General features: G+C 49.2%; 1 protein-coding gene across 1 annotated transcript in view; it reads left to right on the top strand.

Annotated features, from left to right (window-relative positions):
- The first annotated feature begins 14,618 nt into the window (after window positions 1-14,618).
- LOC108403727 (uncharacterized) overlaps window positions 14,619-19,377 on the top strand; it is a 159,757-nt gene continuing 154,998 nt past the window's right edge. The window contains exons 1-2 of the mRNA XM_073219458.1: window positions 14,619-14,679; window positions 15,676-16,310. Coding sequence (XP_073075559.1) covers window positions 14,619-14,679; window positions 15,676-16,310 — 696 coding nt within the window. The remainder of the gene's footprint in view (window positions 14,680-15,675; window positions 16,311-19,377) is intronic.

Below are 19,377 nucleotides of genomic sequence, written 5' to 3'. Positions count from 1 at the left end.
GTTTCTCCTTTTCTAGTTTCATTAATTGTGAGTTAAGACTGTCATTTGGGATTGTTCTTCTTTCCTGAGGTAGGCCTATATTATAATATATTTCCCTCTTAGCACGGCCTTCACTGCATCCCACAGATTTTGTGGTATTGAATTCTGGTTGTCATTTGTCTCCATATATTGCTCCATATGTTTTTTTTTGGATCTCTGTTTTTATTTGGTCATTGATCCATTGATTATTTAGTAGCATGTTATTAAGCCTCCATGTGTTTGTGGGCTTTTTTGTTTTCTTTGTGTAATTTATTTCTAGTTTCACACCTTTGTGATCTGAGAAGCTGGTTGGTACAATTTCAGTCTTTCTGAATTTACTGAGGTACTTTTTGTGGCCTAGTATATGATCTATTCTTGAAAATGTTCCAAGTGCACTTGAGAAGAATGTGTATCCTGCTGCTTTTGGACAGAGTGTTCTGTAGATGTCCATTAAGTCTGTCTGTTCTAATATGTTGTTCAGCACTTCTGTCTCTACTTATTTTCTGTCTGGTTGATCTGTCCTTTGGAGTGAGTGATGTGTTAACATCTCCTAAAATGAATGCATTGCATTCTCTTTCCTCCTTTAATTCTGTTAGTATTTGTTTCACATATGTCGGTGCTCCGTGTTGGGTGCATAGATATTTATAATGGTTATATCCTCTTGTTGGACTGCCCCCATTATCATTATGTAATGTCCTTTGTGTCCTGTTAGTTTCTTTGTTTTGAAGTCTATTTTGTCTGATAAAGGTACTGCAACTCCTGCCTTTTTCTCCCCATTAGTTGCATTAAATATCTTTTTCCATCCCTTTACTTTCAGTCTGTGTAAGTATTTGGGTATGAAGTGAGTCTCTTGTAGGCAGCCTATAGATGGGTCTTGTTTTTCTATCCTTTCAGTGACTCTATATCTTTTGATTGGATATTTTAAAGGGACTGCTCTAGAAGGAAGCACTCCTAAGGCTTAATAGATGTCACCAGAGAAAATAAAATCACAGTAAAAAAAAAAGCACACCAACCAAATACTAACTAAAGGCAAAAAATAAAATCAACTATCCACAAACACAGACAAAAGAAACACAAATGAGTACATATTAAAATACCTAACATATAAAGAATGGAGCAGGAAGAATAAGAAGGGAGAGAAATAAAGAATAATTCAGACTGTGTTTATAATAGTGTACTAGGAGAGTTAAGTTAGACGATTAGATAGTAAAGAAGCTACCCTTGAACTTTTGGTAACCACGAATCCAAAGCCTGCAATGGTAATAATTATCTATCAATAATCATCCTAAATGTAAATGAACTAAATGCACCAATCAAAAGACACAGAGTAATAGAATGGATAAAAATGCAGGACCCATCTGTATGCTGCTTACAAGAGACTCACCTCAAACCCAAAGACATACACAGACTAAAAGTGAAGGGATGGAAAAAGATATTTCATGCAAACAATAGGGAGAAAAAAGCAGGTTTGCAGTACTTGTATCAGACAAAATAGACTTCAAAACAAAGAAGTAACAGGTCTCAAAGAAGGACATTACATAATGATAATGTGGGCAGTCCAACAAGAGGATATAACCATTATAAATATCTATGCACCCAACACAGGAGCAACGACATATGTGAAACAAATACTAACAGAATTAAAGGAGGAAAGAGAATGCAAGGCATTCATTTTAGGAGACTTCAACACACCACTCTCTCTAAAGGACATATCAACCAGACAGAAAATAAGGACAGAGAGGCACTGAACAACACACTAGAACAGATGAACCAACAGACATCTAAAGAACTCTACACCCAAAAGCAGCAGGTTACACATCATTCTCAAGAGCACATGGAACATTCTCCAGAATAGACCACATACTAGGCCACAAAAAGAGGCTCAGTAAATTCAGAAAGATTGAAATTCTACCAACCAACTTCTTAGATGACAAAGGTATAAAACTAGAAATAAATTTTACAAAGAAAACAAAAAGTCTTACAAACAGAGGCTTAACAACATGCTCCTAAATAATCAATGGATCAACAACCAAATAAAAACAGAGATCAAGCAATATAGGGGACAAATGACAACAACAGCACAATGCTGCAACTTCTGTGGGATGCAGCGAAGGCAATTCTAAGAGGAAAGTAATCAGCAATCCAGGCATATTTAAAGAAAGAAGAACAATCCCAAATGAATAAAGTCAAAATTATTGAAACTGGAAAAAGAAGAACAAATGAGACCTAAAGTCAGCAGAAGGAGGACATAATAAAGATCAGAGAAGACATAAATAAAATTGAGAAGAATAAAACAATAGGAAAAAAATCAATGAAATCAAGAGCTGGATCTTTGAGAAAACAAACAAAATAGATTAACCCCTAGCCAGACTTATTAAGAGAAAAAGAGAATCTACACACATAAACAGAATCAGAAATGAGAAAGGAAAAATCACAATGGAACCCACAGAAATACAAAGAATTATTAGAGAATACTATGAAAACATATATGCTAACAGCCTGGATAAACTAGAAGAAATGGACAACTTCCTAGAAAAATACAACCTTCCAAGACTGACCAAGGAAGAAACAGAAAATCTAAAAAGACCAATTACCAGCAACAAAATTGAATTGGTAATCAAAAAACTACCCAAGAACAAAACTCCCAGGCCAGAGGGATTCAACTCTGAATTTTATCAGACACATAGAGAAGACATAATACCCATTCTCCTTAAAGTTTTCCAAAAAATAGAAGAGGTGGGAATACTTTCAAACTCATTCTATGAAGCCAGCATAACTCTAATACTGAAACCAGGCAGAAACACCACAAAAAAAGAAAATTACAGACCAATATCCCTGATGAACATAGATGCAAAAATACTCAACAAAATAGTAGCAAACCGAATTCAAAAATATATCAAGAGGATCATACACAATGATCAAGTGGGATTCATCCCAGGGATGCAAGGATGGTACAACATTTGAAAATCCATCTACATCATCCACCACAGAAACAAAAAGAAGGACAAAAAAAAACATGTTCATCTCCATAAACACTGAAAAAGCATTAGACAAAACTCAACATCCATTCATGATAAAAACTCTCAACAAACGGGTAAAGAGGGCAAGTACCTCAACATCATAAATGCCATATATGACAAACCCACAGCCAACATCATACTTAACAGAGAGAAGCTGAAAGCTTTTCACCTAAGATTGGGAACAAGATAGGGATGCCCACTCTCCCCACTGTTATTCAATATAGTACTGGAGGTCCTAGTCGTAGCAATAAGACAAAACAAAGAAATACAAGAAACCAAGATTGGTAAAGAAGAAGTCAAACTGTCACTATATGCAGATATCATGATATTGTACATAAAAAGTGCTAAAGAATCCACTCCAAAACTACTAGAACTAATATCTGAATTCAGCAAAGTTGAAGGATACAAAATTAATACAGAGAAATCTGTTGCTTTTTTCTACACTAACAATGAACTAGCAGAAAGAGAAATCAGGAAAACAATTCCATTCACAATTGCATCAGAAAGAATAAAGTGCCTAAGAATAAACCTAACCAAGAAAGTGAAAGACTTATACTCTGAAAACTACAAGACATTCTTAAGAGAAATTAAAGAGGACACTAAGAAATGGAAACTAATCCCATGCTCTTGGATAGAAAGAATTAATATTGTCAAAATGGCCATCCTACCTAGCGCAATCTACAGATACAATGCAATCCCTATCAAAATACCAACAGCATTCTTCAGCGAACTGGAACAAATAGTTCTAAAATTCATATGGAACCAAAAAAACTCCAAATAGCCAAAGCAATCCTGAGAAGGAAGAGTTAAGCAGAGGGTATCTGGCTTCCCAATGTCAAGCTCTACTACAAAGCCACAGTAATCAAGACAATTTGGTACTGGCACAAGAACAGACCCACTAACCAGTGGAACAGAATAGAGAGTCCAGATATTACCCCAAACATATATGGTCAATTAATATATGATACAGGAGTTATGGATATACAATGTGGAAATGACAGCCTCTTCAACAGTTGGTGTTAGCAAAACCAGACTGCTACATGTAAGAGAATGAAACCGGATTATTGTCAAACCCCATAAACAAAAGTAAATTAAAAATGGATCAAAGACCTACATGTAAGTCATGAAACCATAAAACTCTTGGAAAAAAACATAGGCAAAAATCTGTTGGACATAAACATGAGCAACTTCTTCATGAACATATCTCCCCAGGCAAGGGAAACAAAAGCAAAAATGAACAAGTGGGACTATATCAAGCTGAAAAGCATCTGTACAGCAAAGGACACCATCAGTAGAACAGAAAGACATCCTACAGTATGGGAGAATATATTCATAAATGGCATATCGGATAAAGGGTGGACATCCAAAATATATAAATAACTCACACACCTCAACAAACAAAAAGCAAATAATCCTGTTAAAAAACGGGCAGAGGAGCTGAACAGACACTTCTCCAAAGAAGAAATTCAGATGGCCAACAGCCACATGAAAAGATGCTCCACATTGCTAATCATCAGAGAATGCAAATTAAAACCACCCTGAGATATCACCTCACACCAGTCAGGACGGCCACCATCCAGAAGACAAACAAGAACAAATGTTGGTGAGGATGTGGAGAAAGGGGAACCCTCTGACACTGCTGGTGGGAATGTGAAATAGTTCAACCATTGTGGAAAGCATTATGGAGGTTCCTCAAAAAACTCAAAATAGAAATACCATTTGACCCAGGAATTCCACTCCTTGGAACTCACCCTAAGAATGCACTAGACCAGTTTGAAAAAGACATATGCACCCTTTGTTTATAGCAGCACTATTTACAATAGCCAAGAAATGGAGGCAACCTAAGTGTCCATCAGTAGATGAATGGATAAAGAAGATGTGGTACATGCACACAATGGAATATTATTCAGCCATAAGAAGAAAACAAATCCTACCACTTGCAACAGCATGGAAGGAGCTAGAGGGTATTATGCTCAGTGAAATTAGCCAGGTGGAGATAGACAAGTACCAAATGATTTCACTCATATGTGGAGTATAAGAACAAAGCAAAAACTGAAGGAACAAAACAGGAGCAGAATCACAGAACCCAAGAATGGACTAACAGTTACCAAAGGGAAAGGGACTGTGGAGGATGGGTGGAAAGGGAGGGATAAGGGAGGGGAAGAAATGGGGCATTATGATTATCATGTATAATGTGGTGGTGGGGGCACTGGGAGGGCTGTGCAACACCAAGAAGACAAGTAGTGGTTCTACATCATCTTACTATGCTGATGGACAGTGACCCTAATGGGGTTTGTGGGGGGATTTGGTGATGGGGGGTATCGAGTAAACATAATGTTCCTCATGTAATTGTAGATTAATAACACCAAAATAAAATAAAAAAACAAACAACAAGAAAAAAAGAAAACAAATCCTACCATTTGCAACAATATGGATGGAGCTAGAGTGTATTATGCTCAGTGAAATAAGCAGGATGGAGAAAGACAAGCATCAAATAATTTCACTCATCTGTGGAGTGTAGGAACAAAGCAAAAACTGAAGGAACAAAACAGCAGCAGACTCACAGAACCCAAGAGTGGGTTCACAGTTACCAAAGGGAAAGGGAATGGGGAGGATGGGAGGAAAGGGAAGGATACGTGGGAAAAAGGGGCATTACGATTCACACACAAATTGTAGGGGGTGTGGCAGCAGGGGTGGCAGTGCACTGGGAAAGCAGTATAACACAGAGAAGACAAGTAGGGATTCTGTAGCATCTTACTATGCTGATGGATAGTGGCTGTAAATGGGGTATGGGGTGGGTACTCGATTATGGGAGGGGGAGTCTAGTAACCATAATGTTGCTCATGTAATTGTAGATTAATGATACCAAAATTAAAAAAATGATTTTTCAGATAAGACAAAAAAGTATGAACCATGAAATAAAATATTGATAAGCCAGAAAAAAACAAAACAGAACAGAGGGGCATTCCCTACTGATGGAAGTTTATAAATTAATGTTTGAAGAGATAGTTCAGGCTAAATAGGCATAGTTACCCAGGATGTATGTAGACGTGTAGTAAGCAGAGAGACATATACAGATTAATAACACAATTTAAGGACAGTTTACCATCATTCTCTCTGCATGTAAGATAGGCTTCTTGGAAAGCCTTTATCAAGTTCATTTGTTTTTCTCAGCATGAAGTATCATATATAGAAGAAAAACAAGTTTAATGAAATCTTTTATCTACTTAGGTTTGTTGAAAAATCAGAGGGAAAAAAATACCACTGCATTTTGCTTCATTTCAACTCCTCATTTGTACCCTGCAATCTGAACATTATAAAGGTAAGGTAAAGAGGATGTGATAACCTGGAACTACGGATACACTGGATAGGGACAGAGAACCTAGGCAAAACCTGTCACTCGTCACCTACTGTTCCGAACAGAACGGGCAATGGTGAGGGAGTCCTTCTATCACCCCCAAGTTGGAACCAACCCATTTCCATGCTTAATCTAGGTTTTATTACAAGTGGCCTAGCTTACTTTGTGCCTTAATCACATTCAGTACAAGCAATGCAAGGAATCCATAAGATGACACAAAATGAATCCCACATTGAGTCTTCCCTGCACTATGTTCTATTCTACCTGTATTTATATTTATAATGCCCAAATGAAGATGTGAATTAATAAAATGTGTAGGAGCCGCTGAACAGGGCATCAGACACTGAGCACATAATAGGTTGGGGCATAAAATTACTCACACAGATAAATCCTGGAAACAGCTGCTTATAATATTCTTTATATTGGAAAGGTCATTACTCAGGATTTTATAGGCCATTTCTAGGCTGAGGCCCAGATGGCTTATGGCTTTACAGAAAGGCGATGTTTAATTCTATGATTGACAGGTGGCTTTTATCACATCTTCGCATTTTCATTTGTGGGAACGGGACTGGCAGTCTCCTGTAGACGTGAGCACCTGAGTGGTGCATGCAGTCAGAGCCTGTACATCTGGTCTTGAGTGGGGCTCCCCATATGGTGGCCACAGAGGATCTGGGCTGCTTTGGTGACACCAGAAGTCCAGGAAGAAGCCCAGGGACAGAGCCGATCCAGTGCCTTCTGAGCAGGTCTCGCTGCATGAGGTGAGGAGCAGGGATGGGATGAGTCAAGGCCCAGCCCAGAAGCTCCAGTCTGCCCTCACCTGCTGTGGTGATGCTGGGTCCTAGCCTGAGGGGGGCACAGGCTGGGGGTGGGGGTCTTGGTGCCCAGGGCACTCTAAGGACTGGCTTCTTCCCTCAGGAGAGCCACTACCAGTGCTGCGGTGAAAGGAGGCTGTCCGGGGGGAGCAGCAGTCTATCTGGGCCAGGAAGAGCCCGTCAGCACTGGGGCCACCTTGGATTTCTCCAGGGCCCCACGGGTCCCACGTCACACTGACGCCCCAGCCCAGAGCCTCCCAAGCCAGCCTCCCCACCCCATGGCCAGGTGGTGTCTCTCACTCTGAGCAGAGTGTGCTCCAGGTCGCTGGGGTCCCTGCTCCCCACTGTTGCCGTGTCTTCACTGCCTCAGCAGAGCCAGGGAGGACTACCCCAAGCACATACACAGGCTGCAGGGACACTGAGTCCTTGCTAGCCCCAGACCTCAGGGGGCCCCATGGAGATGGCCCCAGGCTGCCTTTGACTTCCCCTGGAACATGCCCCTCCTTCTGTGGTCTGTTCCTGAGTCCCTGCCCTCACTTCTCTCTTCTTAGCTTGGCCCCTCAGGTGAGAACACGGGTGTGAAGATTTGGATATTTTCAGAGGTTTCAGCAATTTGGACTATAAATATGTCATAATGAGAAGTGGAGAAGCAGGAGTCAAAGGATGGAAATACACTGGGTGCCCACAGTGATGCCAAAGCAAGGGTAACTTTCTAGAACATTCCACTTTGGCTTCTAGGCCCTCCTCCTCCAGGGCTGCATTCCCGGCCCTGCCCATGTTCCTCTGTGTTCCAGGATGGCCCATGTCGCCCGTGGTGGGCATGGCCTGCCCAGACAGCTGCCCCTGGGCTCCAGAGTTGTCCTTGCTGTGGGCTCAGGGCCCACACAGGGCCAACACGACAGGGCACAGAGGCCAGGGCTGTTCTGGGGTGCGCAGATTCCCAAACTCCCGGGCAGGTCCTCTGGGTCCTGGAGCTTTCAAACCCAGGTACCCAAGGGGCGTTTGGACTCTAATGTTGCCCCTGACCATGGAGGCCCCAGAGGGGGCCAGGCAGGACAGCAGACCAGGGCCCAGGGAACAGCCCACTGGTGAGCCCAGTGCACGGGCGTTCTGGTGTTGCTGGACAGAGAACAAAGGGAGTGTGGGGTCATGGCTGATTTCAAACACCAGAGGCAGGGCGGTCTGAATAGCCAGTGTTCACTTCTCAGTTGGGAGGCTGGGCATCTGATATATGGCAGATCTGGTGTCTGGTTGGGGCCTGGGGCCTGGTCACTAGAGGGCTGTCTGCTCACCGTGTCCTCATATGGCCCAAGGGACAAAAGAGCTCTCTGGGCTCTCATGCAAGGGCACCGATTCCACTCACAGAGGCTCCACCCTCCTGACTCAGGCACTTATCAATGGCCCCCCCCGTCAGGCTTTAGGATCTGCTTTGGGGGACACGAGTCCTCAGTCTGTTGTAGAAGTGGTGCAGGAAATGTTCTGGGGTCAAATCTCATCCCAGGGCCCAAATCCACCATAAATTAGAAGGGGACTGGCCCTGCCTGACTGGCCGCATCCTGATCACCCACTATGTAAACAGGGTAAGGGACGGAAGCACCCAGACCTAGGACAGCAGGACAGGGTAACAGGGAGGCTGCAAGTCAGGGGGAGAACCCAGAGGGCACCCCAGAGGAGTCTCCTGCAGGATGAGAGCACTGCGGGCCACACCCCCACCCTGCCGCCCCATACCTCTGCCGATGCCCCACCCAGGAAAGGGACAGTCGCCCACCCTGCACCATCTGCAAGCCTCTGGCCACTCTTGCTGTGGTGAGGAGACCACCCTGGAACCCCCAGAGACCACCAAGGCCAAGGAGGGGGCCACCAGTGAAGCATGAGGCCCCTTGGGCCCAGGGTGCTGCATGTGTCAGCAGCAGTGGTTTTCCAGGTCAAACCCTGCTCACTCTGGGTCTCGTATCAAGAGCTGTGCCAGCTCCTCAGAAACCTAGGGCCTCGGCTGCTCAAGGGCGCCCACATGCAGGCATTGGAGCTGGGGCCTTCCCAGTGCTGCTGACTCAGGGCTCTGCGGGGTCTTGGCAGAGTAAAGAGGGACAGTGTGCTCAGGGGAGCTCTTTGGGCCATTTGGGTTTGTCCCTGACCTGGGGGTCTGTCCTACTTCTCTCCCTGACCCTTCCCTCCCTGGGGTGGGCTGGGGGTGGCATTTCCCATGTGGCTGGGCCCTCTCAGCACCACAGCCAGAATCTCCCTGTCCACACAGACAGGCCTGCTCTTTGGAGGACACTGATCTGGGACATGGGCTTTAAAGCACCATATTTCTGAAAGCCTAACAACCCTGTAGCTCTGGCCACTAGAAGTAGAAAAATCATAAAGGGTGAATTTGCTGAACTACTGGTGCAAGAGCTTCGGGAAAGCATCCTGGTAGGATGCCAAAGCAGACCCAGTCCTCTTGGGGACACACTGGCCCTCTTCCTGTGAACTCCTACACGTGCCTCAAGACCTCTCTAGTGTCCCTGCTCCTGGGACCCCTCCCTGCAGGGCCTGATTCTCCCTGCTCCTCCAGCTCCTGCCTCCCCACTTTCTCTGACTGTTCGGGTGGCCCACCATCTTCACTTGGGCGTGGTTTGGCCTGGCCTCTTCACAAGGGAGCTGAGACCAGCAGTGCTGGAGGAGGGCTCAAGCCTGGGAAAGGTGCTGGCAGAGGGACTGTGGGGGCCAGGGTCATGGAGGCCGGGGACTTGGGGACCCAGAAGTTAGTGCCACCGAGCACATGCTGAGTGTTGGTGCCAGTTCATCACCACGACACCCACAGGTGGGCCCCATCCCCAGCAGGAGGTGTGGAAGCAGAGACACCACAAGGTGGGTCCAGGCGATGAGGAGGGTGAGTGGCAGACCCTTCTTCATTGGCTGACCTTTGCGGAGGGGAAGAGCATTGGCCCCCCATCCTCAGAATCTTCACAGTTACAGTGAGGAGCAATGTGGGGGTTTCATCCCAACAAATCTGCCCGTTTCTAAAATCTGGGCATGATGCTGCTGCTGGGATTCACACCCAGGCGTGTGCCCATGTGCCCACTGCCCCTCTTCCAGGACTCTCCTCACATCCCTCTGCTGCCACCTCTGTGCCACCCTGTACTGGCCTGGTGCTGCAGGTTCCGCCATGGATGGATGGAGGGAACAGGTGCGTGGCCTGTGGGACAGCCAATCTTGGCGTTTCTCTGAGGCTACCTGGCGTCCTGGGCAGTAAGGTGACCCCAGACCCTACAGCCCAGCTCTGTGGCACAAAGCTTCAGTTTCCTCTTTAGGGCACAGGAGGAAATGACAAGCTAAGCAGGCCTGGAGAGCGGGTGTGTGAAGTGTGGCATGCCCAAAAGTGCTCAGAACAGGGTTCCTGCCCATGGGAGGCATGGCCACGTTAGAGGAACCCGTGAAGTGTGGCTGTGCTGTGCTCTGGAAGTGGAGAGGTTTTGAAAGTGAGGAAACCAGTGAAGGCAGCATAGCAGGGGTGTCTAGTAGCCGTAGGGCCTCAGGTGGGGCCTCCCTGTCCTGAGGAGGAAAGGCAGGAGCTAACGTGGTGACAGTGTCAGGCCCTGGACACTCCCGGGAGTACCCAGCCCATGCTGCTGGAGTCCACTCAGGTCCACCCTCCCCTGGACCACGTCTGCCTGTGAGCCCTCAGGGAGCGGCCCTCCCAGAGAGCCCAGTGGAGACAGAGCACTGGGCACTGCCCATGAGGCTGGCTGGGCCCAGGCGTGTGTGGTCGTGTGTGCTCTCGATGTGCTGTTCTGGCGTGGTGGTTGTGGAGTCAGACAGGAGGGTTGGCCGGGCACAAAGCACAGAGCAGTTTTCACTGGGGTCACGTCACAGACTCTCAGCCCCACAAGGACTGCAGGCTTTTGTCTTCCTCTGAACCCACCTGGCACCACCTTCCTGTCCATCTTGAGCGGCTGATGCTGGTTTCAAAGCAAGACCCCTGGGCCCTCTAACCTCCCCTTATCCCTCGAGCCCACTGGCAGCCAGGTCACCCACCCTCGGGCTCTGGGGGTGCATGCCATACCCTACCTGGGAAGCCGCTGAGCCTATGGCTGTGCATCATTTCCTGGAACATGGAGGAATTCACTGGCACAGGGTGTGTTTCCCTGGGCCTCTATCGGAGTCACAAGTTCTCTGAAAGCTGGCCAGTTAAATTGTGCTGTGAGGGCAGGCTTCCTGGGAGCAGCTGTATTGCTGAGTTGCTGTGTGACTTTGGGCTAGCCCTTTAATCTTCTGCGCTACTATTTTTACATTATTTTGAATGACATGAAAGATTATGCAAACGTTAGGCATCACTGTTGTATGAGGTTGTCTCGATGCTGTCATCTTCCTGGTGGACCAGAAGAAACCCTGGGAATCCCCAGTAGGCAGTTCAGCTCCTACTCATCTAGTATAAGAGCTACTCTGTCATAGCAGCAGGACGAGCCAGCCAAGGACGGGCTCACCAGGACTTACCAGCCAGCTGTCAACTGCAAGGCCCCAGGGAATTAGGGCAGAGTGTTACTGAGTGGCTGGGCAGATATACACACACACCTGCACATGCCTTTCCATACCTAGCATGTGCCTATGTGCACACACAGGAGATAGGTAGGTGCACACACGCATGTATGTCACACACGTGTGCATGTATGTTCACATATATGTGCATGCACTTGTTTGTGTACTCACATATATGTACAGCTCCACACCCACTCTTTGCACCAGCAGGAACTACACTGAGAACTGTGAATGGACACAAATGCAAGGCAGGTATGACAGCAGGCTGACATCCATGTCCATGTCCCAGCAGACACAGCAGATGGGCAGAAGCAACTGTTTAGGTAGCTCCTGTCATGGACCCCAAACCTCCCTTGGAAGTAAACTATAAAGGACAAAAGGCTAACCTGCCCCCTCTCCAAACACACTGGGGTGCTAACACGGGCCAGGCACCCCTGTGGACCAGGGACATACCTCTTGCTGCCCAGCTGTGCATGCATTCCCTGTAACTTCCAGGAGAGTCTTAGTCTGTCTCCTCCTGAGTCTCTCCTGGGTTAGCACTCTGAAGGCAGAAGGCACCATTGTTAGTGCTACCTGGAATTTAAAAATTGAAGCTGATATCAGTGCAGACCATGAGCCCAAGGCCAGGGGAGGCAGTGTTGCCCTCACTTCTGGGTGCCTTGGAGGTGGGTGCCAGCCTCTCTGATGACCTCCTCCACACTCTGAGGGTCCTGGGCGCTTGGGGTTCCTCTTGATCAGAAGAGCGACAGCACAGCACAGGGAGTGGCAGTGTGTGTGTGGGGAGTTAAAAGAGACACCAACACCTGAATCCTCCTGGATTCAGGAGGAGCCACCTGGGGCAGATGGTAAGGGCCTTTTAGGTGCGGAATTCTGCATCTTCAAGAGACACTGTACACACAGTAGCCAGAGGATGGGGGCCTGGAACACCATGTACCCTGCCCTGGCAGCTCCTCTGACACAGTCTCCCCGAGGGTGCTGAAAGCCCTGCCTCCTGGGCCCCTTTGCAGGGTGCCAGACACAACTGAAGGAGCAGGGGCATCACCCCAGCACATCCAGGTCTGCCAGACCATGCTGGCTTCTGGCAATGCCCCAGAGCAGAGGGAACAGGCTCCTCATGGCATTCCAGCAAAGAACACACAGAATAGAGCAGGTGAAGCTGTTAGGCTTTGAGAAACTTCCAGCTTTCTAAAAAAAAAAAAAATGCAGAAACTTCTCTCTGGGCCAAGGATAAATTAGCTAAGGGCAGACACAGTGCGATGATCATTTATCATCAGGAGCCAGAGAGGATACTGGGATCCTGTCCTTGCCTCATGACTCAAGGTCAGAAGTGGCTGTTTTCCCTCATTATTTCTATTTTTAACAACTGTGTTCAGGCCTCTTGCAAAAATAGCAGGATGTGAGAACACTTCAAGTGCTACATGCCCCCCACTGTCAGAAAACTGCAGGATGCAGGGAGAATTGGCCAGGACTGGGGCAATGCGGCATTAAGTCTTCCACCAGCAAGGCTACAGTAGCCCCTGGCGATGCTCTGATTCACCTGCTCACTGCACCAGTGGGTAAACTAAGGCAAGCCAGGGCAGGCACATACCAAGGTCACACATGGAGAGAGGCCTCAGAACAGTGGGCACTGGTCCTTCTGAAATGCAGGCCCAGAAGGGAGACCTGGCTGCAGAGAGTCTGATGGCAGGGGGAAGGAACAGGACTGCCCCGACGGGTGCCCCAGCTCCTTAAGGTGCCTTCTGGAGCATATTCCGAGAGCTCAGAACTTAGACATGACCCCTGCACAAAGAAGCTAGGATGAGCCCTGTGGGGGGAGAGCTGAGAGATGAGGGACACACCTGGGAGTCTCTTCTGTGCATATGTGTGTGTGTGTACGTGTGAACTCATATATGTATGTACATGCCATGTCCCCAGGCCCGGAGGAACAGGACTTCTCTGGATGGGTCTGGAGGCCCCAGCCAGAACCCGGCTCCTCCCACCGCATGAGGCTGGGCGTCAGCCCCCACCTGGAGCCGCTGCACGGAGATGAATAACGGAGAGGACAGAACTGCAGGGCTCTGCCTGCCTGGCTCAGAACCACCTGGGCGGGCCCCAGGTCACTGGAGTACGGCTCAGGAAAGGGCTGTCTCCACCAAGCACCTCTTCTCTTCCCCCTACTAGGTCTCAAAGCTATCGTTTGGCTCCAGGCAGAGCCAAGTTTCTGGACCCTTGGAAAGCAGATGGGAGGGGGACCGCAGCAGGATGTCCAGTGACCCACTGGGGGCAAGCCTGCCTGCAGATCCCAGACCCACCAGCTCCTGGTGGCCCATGGCAGCACTGTGGGCCCCTGAGAGTAATCCTCTGGGGCTCACGGTGGCCTTGCATCTGGTTCCCTGACCCTGAGCCCACTAAGCAGCCATCCTGGAAGGCCTTTGAGGAGCCTGGCCTGCCCTGAGTCTGGGACACAGAGAACTAGGAAGTCATGGGCCATGAGGAACAGGGATGTGCATCAGGCCCCAGATGGTAGATTCTCAGTGGGCTGCATGGTCAGAGGACTGAGGCAGGGAGGCTAGTGGCCGGTGCCAGCACTCTGAGACTCGCTGTCTGTCACACAGCCTGACAAAGGAGCTGCAGTGCCCCTGGAGCAGCAGAGGGTGGGAGAGAGACATGGAATGCCCCAGGAAGAGCCGTTGTCCTGTCACCCGCCTATTAGAACTCAGTCCCTAGGGGCTGGCCACGCACAAGGGAGGGAACCCTATCCGACACAGAGCCCTGCAAGTCACCTGTTGTGAGCCTGTCACCTGGCTCTGTCCAGCTCTGTCCTTGGGAAACCCACCCAGGTGCCACAGGTGTCACGGCAGATCTGCATGGCCTCCTTGGGAATCAAGACCCACAAAGCTATTCATCCCCATGGACCCCACGAGGAAATCAACTGTAGAAACAAAGGAAAGCTTAGTAACAACAACAAGAGGTAGGCTTGCGTTCCTGGAGACCCTGGTGGCTTTACCTGTGAGTGCTCACATGGGGGGAGAAGAACCATGTCTGCACCTCCGGGATGGAAGATGAATGATGGCTCCAAGGGTGCTGGGATATGATGCAGTTCATACAGTGGTCGTTTTCAGAGACCTAGATCTTGAGAAAATAGTGCCGAGTAGATGTAAAAACAATTTGATAAGTGCACTAGGGAGAGACCACGTAAAACGTCCACATTAGTAATGAAAATGGTAGTGGATGTGAGCACGAATTTGTACAGTAAAAGAATTATGGGTGTGTTTTCTTCTCAAATTTCTCTTTCACAAAAAGTCAGCATTTGCTAAAGTATAAGACATGAAAGGAGTTCAGGTCAGGGGATCCCTGCTGAGCTGGAACGGCCTTGGGGACTGGGGACCGCAGAGGGAAGCCCGACACAGGTGAGGCAGGCAGGAGCGGTCTGAGTAGAGGAGCGGAGGTGGGGAGGAGCCAGCCCCTAGGATCCTCGTATCAGGGCTTACCATAATTAAAGGATCAAAGATCAATGTTGTTAACATTCTCCCAAAATGATGATGGAGAAGTAATTACTGAGCTTTTTTTAAGGTAATGGAAAACAGTATGTGCATGTCAATATTTTTGCCTTTTAATCAGTTGTGCTTAGAAGAGCCAACGCTTTGAGCTACTGTCTGGTGCATCTTGCCCTTCTTCCAGTTCCTGGCCATTACTTCGCTGGGGGCTGGATGGGAAGAAACACATGGTCCCACTGGCTCATTTTACAACTCACTAAACAAGCATGGCAGACGCTCATTACTACTTTTTGTTATTAGGGAGATTTTGAGATGTATGTACGGCTAACGATGGAATCAGCGCAGGTCAGAGCAGATGTTAATGGGGTTCATACCACATGGTAGGTAGAAGGGCCTGTCTTCCTGCCTGGTAATGTGTGGTGTTATTTAGAGCAAGGCTGGAACCGCACAAGGAAATCGCAGCCCCTGAGTGCCTGATTCACAGGGCTCCCCAGGTCTCGGTGGGTCCCGGAAGGTAGGGAATAGACACACCCGTCTTCCAGCGCCGCGGCGTCTCGCGCTCATTGGTAGCAAGGGCCGTCAGTCGCGGGCGGGCAGTCATTGGGCGCAGGCGCGTAAGTCCTGCGGCTGCGTAGTAGCTGTAGGCTCCGCTACCGCTATATTCAAGTCAGTAGCGTCTGGAGCGCAGCGGGCGAGGCATCTTTGGCTGCTCTCTCCGTGCTTCGGTCTGCTGGCCCGGGCAGGTGCGGCCCGTGCCGTCCTGTCCGCGCAACGGGCCCTGCGAAGACCAGATATTGATGGACCCGCGCCGTGTTCGGCTGCGCCATCCTCCCGGCGCGCATGCGGGAGCGGCACTGACCTCGTGCCCCGGCCTCGGATCGCCGCCTCGCGCCCGCTGGGCTCCCGGTGCCGCACTCGCCTTTCTCGGGTCTCCCGCGGCGGGCGGAGGGCTGCGATCGACCCGGACTTGGAGCCGCTGCTCCGGACGGACTTCAGAGAGCTCGGCCGAGAAGCGGCTCCCTCTGTCGCAGATCTGCAGTGGAGGGTCCAGAGCGGGCCCTACTTCAGGGGTGAAGGCGACGGCGACAGCCCTGCGGGGTGGAAGGTACGTGGCCGCGGGGCGCGGCGGAACCCGGATGGGGCGCGGGGACCCCTGCCTCCACCTGAGGGCTTGGTGGAGCCGGACGAGGGGGCGGCCGTGCAGGTGGCTCGGCGGGCAGCGCGTGGCCCGCGGGGCCGGGAAGGGGCCGACGTGGGTGGTGGGCTCGTGGGGCCCGGCCGGGGCCGGGAGTTGATGCGCTCCGCCGGAGGGGCCGCCCGTGGAGGGAGGGTGCGGAGCAGGTGCGCCCAGGGCGGGCGTCCGAAGTTCGCCGTGGCAGGGGGGAGGGGCCCGCCGGAGCCGCCGCTCCTCCGTCCCGGCCCGGGTTGTGAGGGTGGCTGCTCCGCCCCGCGGCGCGCGTCCGCTCGGCCTGGGGTCGCGCCGCCGACCTGCTCCCGCCGCCCGGGCCGGGGCCGCGCAGACGGGGAGGCCGGCGGGCGTTTTGCCGTGTGTGGGTTTTTTCGGCGAGGGCCGGGCCGGCTGAAGTTCAAGTGTGACCCGCGGCGGGGGAGAGGCCGCCCGGAAGCAGCGCCTTTAAAATTAAAATCTTTTTCATTAGGTATCTCTCGTAATTTTTATTTGGTAATGAAGTTTCTTTACTTTGATCTGGGAACTGACAGTGCATTTTCTTGTATTTAGAAATTAGTATCTTTCTGTCATTTCGGTTTGAAATCTGCAGCTGAGTAACTAACTTATAACTAGCCACAGGGATTCTGAGACAGGGACCATGGGTGTAGTCAGAGTAGGGTGGGGGCCTCTGGAAAAAGACCCTTACCAAAACTCCGTATTAAACAATTCAGCAGAGTCAGAGTCACATTAATTCTCTAAAGTAAAATATCAAACTGGTCGTATAAGCATTCTTCCGTGAAGATGAGTTAAAACTAAAATGCCAGGAGTAACCTGGCCTGGAATGTTTGAACATCCCCCAGATAAGAAAATACCTCTGCCTAGCCCATGTCTGCATTGTGTCAATTAAATGAGCTTATTGTAAAATTTACTTTAGCCTGCTAAAAGTCCCAGTTTATCTTTAACTTTGCCTAGATGCTGCTTTTCCTCCTCCAGCCCCTAATCAAGTAATATATAACCTGGGCAATTAATATAGCAAGTAAGCCCAGCCACAAACAATATATAGTAAAAGGCAGAATGGATCCCATCTTAAAGATAAGATTGCATTTTAACACCCAGGAAGTTAAGAAGTAAGATTCTTAACTTACTGTTCAGCAAACAGACGTTTAAGACCTCAACCCACCTTGGGAGAACTGTCTGGAGAGGTGGAGGTGGAGGGGAGAGGTGGCAGTGGGGTGGGGCTGAGCAGCGTTCAGAGGGGTCGCGTGATCAGGGTTTGGAAGGCCGGATGCTGTGTTTACAGGTGCCTCCTGCTAGGGCAGCCCGCGTGTGTGTCAGTCCCTCAGTCCCGGGACTGAGTCGCCTCCTGTGTGCAAAACCAGTTTTCATACTAGAGTCTTCATTTTGTAAAAGAATTCCCTACAGGATCCCTGAGAATGGCGAGCTCCTCCCACCCCATTCCCCTCAGGAAGGGTAAAATAAGGTTGACAGGTTACACTCCCAAACACCCCGACTTAGGAAGCACCCACTGTGCGCCGGTGAGAAGCCCCAGGAGGGCGAAGTTTGCAGCTTATGTAAGGCATTGGGAGAATGGGGGCAGTGTACGTTGTGCGTGTCTACCTTCTGGTGTCTGAGCCCTGCTGGGTTCCTGACTGGCTGTGGGGCCTTAGCTCAGTCACTTTTCTTCTTTGTGCTAGTGAGTAAGTTTGATTAGATAGTCTCTGCAGCCCCTTCCTGCCCCTACTCTTTCAGAAATGTGTTTGATAGAAGTTTCACAGAAGTGGTGAGGGCTTGCAGAAATTGGAATTGACATGAGGAAAGAATTCATTCTTCCTCTGGGACCGTGGTCTAGAAAAGACCTAGACATCTCAAAGGGCATGTGTCTGTAAAGAAATGGGAGGCAGAATCTAAGGCTGGGGATCAGCGCCCACCTCTGAGAGCCAGACAGAAAGCAGGTGTGAATGTACTTGTAAGTTGTAGAGTGCTGTGCCAACATACTGAAGCATTGTTGCCAAATGTTGTGAAAGTCCCTCCCCCTCCCTACATTAATTTTACACCTTTCTTCCATCTGCCTCTCTGCTGTGCTGAGGCCCCCAGGAAGGAAACACGCACTGACCGGGGATGTGGAAGCTACAGGAGGGCTGGTGACAGGGATGAGCACATGAGCAGGATTTGGCATAAGCTTCCCTGCACTCCTAGTACAGGCAAAGCCAGGCGGCAGGAGTTCTGTAGGGAACCCCTGGCTTCCAGTCCAATATGTTGGCGACAACGTCCCCCCCTCCCCCCCCCCCCAATCCCAACAAAATACTGCAAACACCTCCTTCTTTCAGGGCCTGAAAGGGCAGGCAGGAAATGGATGGGGCTTCTTCTGTTTGGCTGTTCGGGTACTAAGACTGTGATCTGTCAAGCAGTTCTCATGTGTTAAGTGACTCCTGGACAAGTCTGCAAAGTGCATACACGCTCACTAGGGAAGAAAAACAGGAAGAGAAAGGAGGCACCTCTAATGTCCCTCAAACCTACTTTCCCACCTCCAACATCATACCGTACATCTAAGGCAAAGAGCACTGTCCCCAAGTCCATCACCTCCCTGAAAGTTGTCAAATACCACCCTGTCTGGTCCCCAGTATAAAAATTCATACCTAGCCTTCCCAGACTTGTGGAAACAATATCCTCCTTAGACAAATCAAGGGTGACAATAACTGAGCTTTAAAAGTGTAATAATTGACACCTCACTTCAGGAGGCTGCCTCCAGAGCATTCTCCTTAGGAATCTGGACTTCCCAGGAATCTGTTCATACTCAGAATGTTATAGGGCTCTTACCATCTCCCTTGCTGCTGCAGGCTTTCCTAGCATTCTTCCTTCACAGCTTTTGTCATGATGTGCCATAACTCTTAACAGTTAGTTATTGGACTGTGTGTTTGGTGTCCACCTGCCTGCCTGACTGTAAGCTAATGGAAGGCTGGGAATGGATCTGTGTGGTTGCTCTGCTGGCACATAGTAGAAGCTC

The sequence above is a fragment of the Manis javanica genome, chromosome 13 (genome assembly GCF_040802235.1).
Source record: "Manis javanica isolate MJ-LG chromosome 13, MJ_LKY, whole genome shotgun sequence".
Classification (NCBI taxonomy): domain Eukaryota; kingdom Metazoa; phylum Chordata; class Mammalia; order Pholidota; family Manidae; genus Manis; species Manis javanica.
Note: the sequence above shows the minus strand (reverse complement) of the source record. Positions and strands in the feature narration are given on the sequence as shown.